General features: G+C 34.9%; 1 protein-coding gene across 3 annotated transcripts in view; it reads right to left on the reverse strand.

Annotated features, from left to right (window-relative positions):
- Nucleotides 1–10,132, reverse strand: part of WDR17 (WD repeat domain 17) — a 55,209-nt gene extending 45,077 nt beyond the window's left edge. For 2 of the 3 annotated variants that reach the window (XM_061372382.1, XM_061372375.1), the window contains exon 1: nt 9,633–10,132. In XM_061372382.1, the coding sequence (XP_061228366.1) occupies nt 9,633–9,743 (111 nt within the window). In that variant the 5' untranslated portion in view covers nt 9,744–10,132. Of the gene's footprint in view, nt 1–4,241; nt 4,277–9,632 lie in introns of those variants that run through there. The other variant, XM_061372388.1, reaches the window with a different exon arrangement.
- Between the last annotated feature and the right edge of the window lie 378 nt (nt 10,133–10,510).

Below are 10,510 nucleotides of genomic sequence, written 5' to 3' on the forward strand. Positions count from 1 at the left end.
ACTCAAATAGTTTTTGATTTGTACTAGCTGCAGCTGTTCTTCATCACTTTCATTTTCTTCTGCAGTCTGGTTCAACACTTTCTATATTAAAGTGTAATTCCCTCTCTGTACTTTTCTTCCCTTCATCCCCCACAAAGAAAGCTGGACAAAGTAAACCATATGCTAATATTTCTGTTTTAACTGAGCTAAGCAATGTGTCTAAAAAGGTCTTCAAACCACTTGCATATAATAGCTATGCATTACTTATTATCATAGTCCTTTTTAGACAAGCTTTCTAAATTTTCTTTAAAATTACTGTTTAACAAAAAGTTGAAGTAAACTGTGGGAAACAAAAAACAAAGCTTAGTGTAACATTACTATATCACTGTACAGCAAACTATGCCTTAACTGTCCAAAACAAGTCTCAAACTTCCAGCTGCCTCAGACCAAGGCAACAACTGACTTTTAACATGAAACCACAAGAAATGCTTTGCAAGGCCAGACCAATTACCCACCTAGGCCATATCTGATTCATGATAATGTCAAAATTTTACTCAGAGCACATGAGCTGAGCCATTTTTCCATGAGCCATTTACATACTTGACTAAGAATGCACCCATTTGCAAAGGCATTGGTTTAAACTGAACTCCTAGGTGATTGTGTAAGATGACCTCCAGAGGCCCCCTCCAACCTCAGCCATTCTGTGATTTAAGAAAATGTTCAAAATGAGCCTTGTTGCATTTATTTTCAGCCGGCAAGTAGTGAAGGCTATCAGTTTTCACAGAATCATACAATGGTTTGGGTTGGAAGAAACCGTAAAGATCATCTAGTTCCAAATCCCCTGTCACAGCCAGAAACATCTTCCACTAAGCCTCTGAATTCACTTAGAAACCAGTCTTCATGTGATATAAATGTCCCAGATTCAAGCCAACTGTAAACTGATGCAATGCCAGCTCCTTCTCCACCTGCAGAAATAGCTGTGGCTTTACCTTCCCTATAGAAGGCTCCAGTGACCAAACAGCTGCAAATGAAGTTGACAAGGATAACTAGGTGGATCACAGCTCGCAAGTGGTGATCCAAATGGCATAACACGATCCAAATAGCCACAAACAGGATTCACCGCTTCTGCACAGAAATTATATCAATCCAAAGAAGGCTCTGTGAGCATAACTGAAAGTACTACCCATACACAGGATATTTAGATAACCAATAGGTGAAACCTCTTCATACATACGACTTCAGCTGGGCTAGCAGCAGAATCCTCTCTTGTAGAGTGGTGGACAATTCTGCTGAATTTCACCATACCACTGAGTGCTTCAGCATGGGCTCAGGTAACGTCCAGACATAAAAATGTAATTTTCCAGCTATGTTAGAATGTCTCATTTAAAGACACATTCATACTGTGGATAGATTAACGGATTGAGGGACATTTTGTGGGAAAACATTACGTGGAGTATGGAGGAGGGATCTTTAGGTTAAAAAGCTGAGTCTATAATCTTTAAAGACAAAAAGAGTTCTGTTCAATTTACCAGGTGTTAGAATGAAGAAAAAAAAAAAAAGATACTTCCAAAATCAAGTGCAAGGGTTAGTTATGCAATGCATTGCTGTGTAACAGCTTTAGGAGAGATAGATCATCTGCAGATCAACCTTCACCTATTTGGAATCAACTGTATGGAGGGGAAAATATTTTTCAGAATTATATTAGTATTAAGGTGTATATCAAAAAATCTTTGTACAGGTATAGTAATAATGACTTATAATACCCAAGGGAACCCACTAGTCAATGTTGACAAAAGCATGAAAATGAAGTTGAATGGTCATTTTTTATCTTCTATTTTTCTTATCTGCTTGGGGTATCTAATTGGCAGAAAAATAGTAATGACTAAATATAAGAAACAATCTCCATGAGATTACAAGTCTCTCTCACACTGGAAAGTGTGAAAGAGTTAAAAAGAAATTTAGAGACTCATTTTGGGTGCTTCTTTAGCAGAAGATCAGGATGAGATTGAATGTTTGTCTGATCATCTCAAAGATATCACTGAATGTAATTAATAATGATTAAAATTTCCGACTGTTCTAATGCCTAAAGGAACTGAAGCACTCACATTTAATCTCTGAATATTTTTATAAAGGAGACTGTATAACAAGAGAATAGAAATATACAGAGAAACAAGTGAAAAGATACTAGTGCTTTTCTGTCTCTGCCAACAATCTTAATTCTGACTTTTGCATGAAAGAAATTCTAGAGAGAACAGTTCTATAAATGGCACCTTGCAGCTCATTTGCAATCCATCTCATGTCATAAATGACATGAGTCCCACAGAAAGAAATTTATCTTATTATTATTATGAATCATCTTCATCACCAGTGTGACAAAAAAATAGACTCCAAGTTTCTGATTTCACCATTTAGTGTACTTTTACTGCTAAGTAAAACTAAAATTCCAGAGTTCCCTTCTGTGCAATTGAAGTATTAATCACATGCATTCAGAAATATTTGAATTTTGGAAATTCAGAACTACAACACAGGCTTTTTCCAGTCACAATGAAAAAAGAAAAAAAAAGCACCATTGACAACCACTTTTTCTGAAAGTGACCTGGGTGATTACATAAAAAATTTATTAAAATGCAGAATAGTACCTGGAATGAGAACTTCTGGTTTCCACTCTTGATTCCAGGCAAAATGATGATTAAAACCAGGTGTGTCAGCAAACAGAAGGAATGGTAAAAAAGCCATGGTTTTTTTAGGCTTACCGCATATAAGAGTGATGAAAAGCTAACATGCCTTCAGAAACTAAGAGTGCAAAAATATTTATTTCATGATAATAACAGATTTGTCTTAACAGTTCCTTTTTTTTTTTTTTTACATTCTCATATGGTAGCTAAGAGGTTCTTGATTTGATGAAGATTAATCTGTAAGAAAATATTATCTTAAGTCTTGTTTAATTTCTGATTTGATTACAGGTAATCTTGATTGTAAAGACAAGATCTCTTACAGATGCTAAAACAGAATTCCTCAAATCCAGAGTAACAGCAGGTATTTCTTGTAGGATATATATTCTTGCAGTAATATATATTTAAAAAAAGAAAAATCATGTTAATATATTCATCAGATCTTCCTTTTGCCTTCATATGAAAGAGATAGGTTATTCCAGACTACATGAAAACTAATCTATAGGAAAATATCATTCTACTGTCTGAGAATTCCAAGCCTAAGTGCTGAAATCTAGAACAGAAAATAAGGTCCTCTACATTGGTTTTACAATTATCATGATCACACAAAATGGACCAGTGCTTTGGATTTGGAGATAGTTCCACTACTAGTGCTATTATTTCCACTGTTAAGCGGCTGCATGGAAAACGTGAAGAGGCTCTTATGTATTTTTACCTTTTTTTTCATGCCACTGGGACTCCTGCATAGTTTAGGGTATTTTAATTATTTCCAAATGCACGTCACCAATCAGAATTCAGGGTAGATTAAGCATGAACAAAATTCATTGTCATGAAATAACTGATGAAATAAAATTATATTTCAGCCTAGTTCTAAATATCTAATGTTTGTAAAGCATTGCTGGATATGTCATGAAGTACTGCATTTGAAATAGCAGAACACATTTTTCTTGGTTTTGTTCTATGTTTACATTACAGACAAAGGGTAATTTTAATATGTTTTTTGGCTTTGTTGTTTTGTTTTGGCTTTTTTCTGATTTTTTGGGGGGGCGTGCTTTTTTTTGTTTTTTTTTTTAAAGAAAATTCACAAATGGAATCCTTATTCACAAATTTATAGTTAAAAGATTGATTTAAATTAATGCACTGTTTTTATGAAAGCCTGAAATTCAAATGCAAATGTCTCCTGAATAAGTTCAACATTTAGATGAAAAATGCAGCTTTGTAATATAACATTATTTTACTGAGCTAATAATTCATGCTTAAGAAGCATTATTAAACTTTGATTCTTCATATAGATTTGCCTATTTAAATATATGTGAAAATGTTACATAAAATATTCTGAGCTGTATTGTAGAAAGGAATCTGCACTTTATTTACGGCTTAAAACTTTTAAATATTTTCTGCTCCTTTTAATGAGTTAAATACTGTTTTAAAAAAAATATTGGAATTAAATGTGGTTTGAAATTTCGTACAATAGTGTCTAGAAGAAGAAATTACAATTGTGTGGCATACTGACTCTCTTTTTTAAGTATTATGAATGCAAGCAGTTTCTTGAAGATCTTTTCAGACATTACGGATTTCTGTTGAGCATACTTATAGTACAAGGGAGAAAGCAGCATTCATCAGAACAGCCTGAGTAAAATGGCAGTAATCTAGAAATGCAGTATAATAAATATATATATTATTTAACACATGTTACATTTTTATACAATAGAGATTTTCCATACTTTGTTAGAAAAGCATTTTATTTCAAAATAAGGGATGTACAAGTAATTATGCTGGACTCTTAAGCATATACTGAAAAAAAAAAAATGCATGTAAAAAACCTATACCACACTGGGAATGCTATCAAAGGATGACCACGGTTTCCACAGAGATGAAGGGGAAGAGGGAGGACAACAAAAACCTTTCTATTCAACTGGCACGAGCAGCAACATTCTAAGTCCTTCCTTTTTGTTACGTATAGAAAAAAGAAAAACCAAACCAAACTAAATACCCCAAACCATTAAACTGAAATTTTGTATATTATGAAGTTAATGTTACTTTCATAGACATGGCTATATATCAATAACTTAAAGACAAATGCCTAATAATCCCTACATCTTAGCATAGGTATCATTTTTTGTAAACTACTTAAGAATTTCCATGTTCATTCCAATACCTTGCTGCTCCCAAAAATGCAAAATCTTGCTCTGGTTGTAGAATGAAGCCACTTTACTTGACAGATGAGGAGCTAAACCTTGATGTTCACAGAATAATGCAGTTACTAAAGGATTCATGAGAAAAGACTGAGCATCATGTTGCACTACACACACAAACTGGCACTGTCAGTAGCCTGGCAACTGCAGCTCTTAAACATTTTAATTTTAACATAACTCCTTTTTCTCTGCTTCAGCTACTCGGAGTATTTCATTGATTGTTGTATTTCCCAATTCTACAACAATGATATCTACAGAATAATAATAATAGCTGTTCAAATCCATCACTTAGCACCCTTTAATTATCAAGAGATGTGCTTGTATGTTACAAGTTTTCATAAATTTATAACCATCAAGCATAACCAATAGCATATGCTTACACTGTTAGCTATTGTGGCCCATATGGCGTATGACCTGTCCAGATGAGTACATATACAATATGGCATGCACACAGAAGTAAATATACAGTAGCCTTACGTCACTCAATCTGCTTCTGTGTATACAAACCCCTAGTTTCTGAACAGTTGTACGAAGTGAAGTGTTGTCATCCTCTGCTTCTGTTCATTCTATTGTCATTATCTTTCAACTAAGTTTGTATTTTTGATTATATGGAATGCTTGCTGTCACTCCTATATGTCTGACATATAAAACTGCTATATCTCATCCAGACTATTGCCCAATATTGTACCAATATTTTTGTGAATATGTCAATGATACTGTAAATAATTAAAGATCTTCTTTGGTAATATAAAGTGTTTCCTTTGGGTATATTTTTCCATCTTCATAGGAAAAAACTATTCTATGAATCTACGAAAATCCACTGGAGATGAAAATGACCTGCGAACAATGGAATTTCAGATTTATTACACAACCTAATGGGGCCAGTTTAAAGCACCAGATAATGGACAATGAATTTATCTTGTTAAAAACTGGAAGCTCATCAAACCTGCGTGTTTGCAAGACACAGCAAAAACCAACTTCTTCCTGACTGTGCCTGCCTCAATAGCACTGAGTCTTGTGTAATAATGTAAGCATAATAGTACCAGCCTTCTCCCAGTGGGGCTGGAAAACACCAAGTAGATTACAGCCATATTAAGAAATTAATTTCTGATTATTATGTCCAGACCCATGAAATGGGTGATAATTAGAAATATTCTGGTACATATTCAGCTTAAAAGCAAATAGACAAAATACATTTAGTAAGACTAAACAGAGATATAAAATATCCAAAAGCTTTAATGTTTCTGGGCGGAGAATTTAAGAAGTTAGTACATTTTCTAAATTCTATGCTATCTATCTATTACATTTACATGTATTTTTTTATACCTAATACTTTATGAACTTGGGGGATCTCAAAAGTAAAAGCAAGCACATCAGAAGATGAGAAGAAATCTCACACTATGAAAAATTGAACAATAGGTATATTGTAAAAAATCAGCCATCATGGATTTTAATAGATCTACAGGGAAAACAAAGGTTAGAAACAAATAAATAGATGGTGGTGTCATGTATCAGTTAAAATTCTTAAGAATCAGATATCTCAATATCAGCTGAGCTACTCCCTTTAAACAAAAATTCTTCCTACTTTGCATGAGTACCACAAAATACTAAACAATTTTCAATTCTTGAAATTTTCTTGTGAACAATCAAACTGCAGTTACTAATGTAGGTCTCCAAACAGTCTTACGGAGACAGTACTTGAAGCAACTGCTTCTGAGCAGAAGATGAACAAAGAATGACTATATTAAATTATAACAGTCACAATTAGATTAATGTAGAATAATTACATAGGTTTATGCATGTACTGGTTCAAACAAAAGTTAAGCCCTTCATGCTTCCCAGCAGAATCTAGCCTAGGCAGCTTACTGCTTGTTGAAGTGTCAGGTTGGTTGCTAGCTTACTACTGAGCAGTACAGAATTTGTATGCATCTCTGCAAAAATTAGGAAAGTTTTTTCTACTTTTGTATGCAACTCATGGCACAAAACCGCCTGTGTCTCCTGGAGAATCAGAAGATTAATCAGAGGCTAGAAGAGAGTGCCTTGGACAGGGCTCTGAATTTCAGCAAGATTCCTCAAAAAATGCTAGAAGGCTTGGCTAGACTCTTGCAACCATCATTCCCAGCTTACATGCCCCGACTGATGATGACCTAGCACGTGTTGAAAAAGGCACATTCAGTTATCCAGATGCTGACCACAAAAAACACTATTATTTAAAAGATCACTTTAAACAAGTATTCTAATAGCATTCACAGACATTTTAAACCTTCACAATAAACTCAAATTACTACTAGAATTTATTTACTCAAAATACCTCTGGATTTACAAGGGAAGAATTTGTGGACCTTTCACTGCTGTTTGGAAAAAGTCTGGATTTGAAATCGCAGCCTTAGACTGTATTTTACAAGAAAAAAACCCAAAACCCACCAAAAAAAAAAAAACCTCAAAAAAACAAAACCCAACCCAAAACCAAAAATTTCCCAAACCCCACACTAATTTGAAATAAAACCCAAATATATTAATCCAGGATAGGTACCCTAAATCGTGATTTTTAAAAATTTTAAATTACTTGCCTTACTTTTTCTAACTAGGGTAAGTCTTACAAAAGAGTGGTTTTGACTGTCTTGACTACAGTACTTGTACAACTTAACTAGAATATCATATAATCTTAGGACGGTTTGGATGAAGAGGATCTTAAAGATCACCTAGCTCCAATTCCCCTGCCATGGGCAGATGTCCTGGGTTCAGCAGTAGCAGTAATTTTTCTCCTTCTTAGTAGCTGGTGCAGTGCTGTGGTTTTGACTTTCAGCCTGGGAGCAGCGTTGATAACACCAATATTTTTAGTTGCTGCTCAGTAATGTTTAGTCTGACCAAGGACTTTCTGAGTCTCATGTTCTGCCAGAGAGGAGGGGAAGCCAGGAGGAAGCAGAGACAGGACACCTGACCCAAACTAGCCAGAGGGGTATTCCATACCACAGCACATCATGACCAGTATATAAACTGGGGGCAGTTACCTGGAAGGGTTAGATCACTGCTTGGCTCTGGCTGGGTATCAGTTGGCAGGCGGTGAGCGGTTGTATTCTCTTCCCTTGTTATTTCCTTTATCATTATTATTATTGGTGTTAGCAGTAGTGGTTTGTGTTATACTTTAGTTACTGGACTGTTCTTATCGCAACCCGTGGGAGTTACATTCTTTTTATTCTGCTCCCCATCCCTCTGGGAGCGGGGGGGGAGGGAGGAAGGTGGGGAGTGAGCTGCTGTGTGGTTCTGAGTTATGGCTGGGCTTAAACCACAACAGCAGGGATGCTTTCCACTAGACCAGGTTGCTCAAAGCCCCATCTAACCTGGCCTTGAACACTGTCAGGGATGTGTCATCCACAGCTTCTCTGGGCATCCTGTTCAAGAACCTCACCACCCTAATAGTAAAGAACTTCTTCTTAATACCTAATCTAAATCTACCCTCTATCTTTTAAATCTATCCGTTATTTTTTATTGTGCAGCTGTAATAAGATAATCTAAAGAGCAGTGTTAGGGTTTGAAACAGAGCATGGAGAAATCATGGTATTTGTAACGATGTATCACCAGGAATGTTGAACTCCATACCTAATCAACCTGAAACATCATATTTAGCAGTGGTAATGAAACTATCAGCTAGAGACTATTGGTTAGTCATTTGGTATCAGAAATCTAGTTTTCAGATACTGTATGTAATACAAAAAATAAAATAAATACATACAACCATGTGTGATCTCAGTATAAAGCATCTAAGACCCTGTGTAAGAATTTTGTTCGCATCTTCCTACCCAGAACTACCACAATCACCAGAAGATTGATTTTCTCCTGGCAAACTGACAAGATGCTTCTGATTTCAAAAGAAGTTATCTCTTAACACATCTCACACCTGAATCCCTGATGAGCAGCTATTAAAACCTAACTCCACATCTGAAAGATCATATTTTAGTTACATGTAAAATGAGAACAATGGGAAAGTATTAAAATCTGCTAGTTTTTAATACTTATGAGCATATATAACTGGTATTACCAAGTAATACACAATAACACAATTAAGGCAGCCGTTGGCCCTTAAGTTTCTGCAGCATCTCCTGCATTCTGATTCACTAGCTGAGTATATGCGATCAAAATAGAAATTACAGAAATATATGGTTACATAAAGGAGCTTGATACAGTGAAATGTGACTTATATACACCTCCCACTATAAATCTACGAAAGCAGCAGATCAAGCTTTCCCAAGGCATGCAGTCAAGAAACATGAAAAAATTCCAAGATATCCTGCATGTGTTGCTATAGTAACAACTCCTCCTCCTTGGAAAAATGTTAATAAAAATATGCAGGTATCCAAGGTACAACTTGGAAATGACCCAAGGCGAATTTAACATCTTCCCAAATATTTTTCTTTTACTCAATTACTGCTCATAATTATTTTTTCCATGCACAGTATATTAATTCCTAATAAAATTAAATCAGAGTTTTGATTTCTACCTCATTACATCTTAAAGAACTACTAATCATTAAAATATGCAATCTAAAAAATACAGTAGATGGCCAAACTTCCAATATCTTTTACACAGCTAGGAACATTATTTTTCAAAAAGCTCATTTTAGATGTGCTTATCTGTGACTCAAGACTTCATTAAAACTACTAAAAACCCCTTCATAGTATCACTATGGGAATATTACTTCTCGTACTAGTATTATAATACACTGCAGCTTAAAGAAGAAAAATATAAAGAAAATAAAAGAGAAAATATTAATTTAAGCAATTCTTACTCGTTGCTGTCCTTCATACCAATCATCTTCATCAAACCAGTGGGAAATATAAGTCATCCAAGCCATGACAGAAGGCACAGTTGAAGTAAAAAATACAGAACCTGGACACATGTAAGTACAAGTCCTATGCTAAAATTTACTCAACACTATTAAAAGCTACCCAAAGATCAGATCTGAACTCTGTGCTATGAATCTACATTCATAAATATATAATCTGAAATTCTTTAAGCAGCAGTTTAAATGCTATAAATATTGGATTCTGAACTAGAAAACAGAAATCAACGCTAAAACAATAATTAGACTATATATTCCAGTATTTAAAATTAAAGCAGGTTAATGCTTCAAGCTTGAATTTACTCTAAGCTCTGAAAACAAACTGCTGTTGAAGTAATTCTTGTCTCCTAAAAATACTTTCTTTTTTTTTCAAATGCACTGTCTGTAAGGAATGTGGTTCAGTGCACAAAAGCTTGACTGAAATGTAAAATATCTTGAGAATCATGGGGAGTGATAGGTTTTGGTTATGTAGGGAGTGGTTTCAACTGGCACAGTAGGAGGGGCCACAATTAATCACAAGTGCCAAACGTCTTAGGTTTAACATTTTTTCAAAAACGGAAAAAAAGGAAAAAATATCTGCATCTCTATTGTTCACAGCCAGCAGAGCCTGATGGGCTCAGCTACAGCCACCAGCACTGGCTGGGAAATTTAAAAAGCCTAATTTTCACTAATTCATCAGAATACATCTGCTTCTTTGCTCTCCCTTGGGGGAATTTCATGTATCTGACTGTATTTATTTCTATCTGCATCTAGTTACCTTTTTCTAGTATGCTACTCAGTTTCACATCAGATTTCACAGTGCATTATATCAATGAAAAGAGGTA

Source organism: Neopsephotus bourkii, unplaced genomic scaffold, assembly GCF_033783945.1.
Source record: "Neopsephotus bourkii isolate Nb327-2 ecotype Australia unplaced genomic scaffold, CSIRO-AGI_Nbou_v1 NB_168, whole genome shotgun sequence".
In the NCBI taxonomy this organism is placed as follows: Eukaryota; Metazoa; Chordata; class Aves; order Psittaciformes; family Psittacidae; genus Neopsephotus; species Neopsephotus bourkii.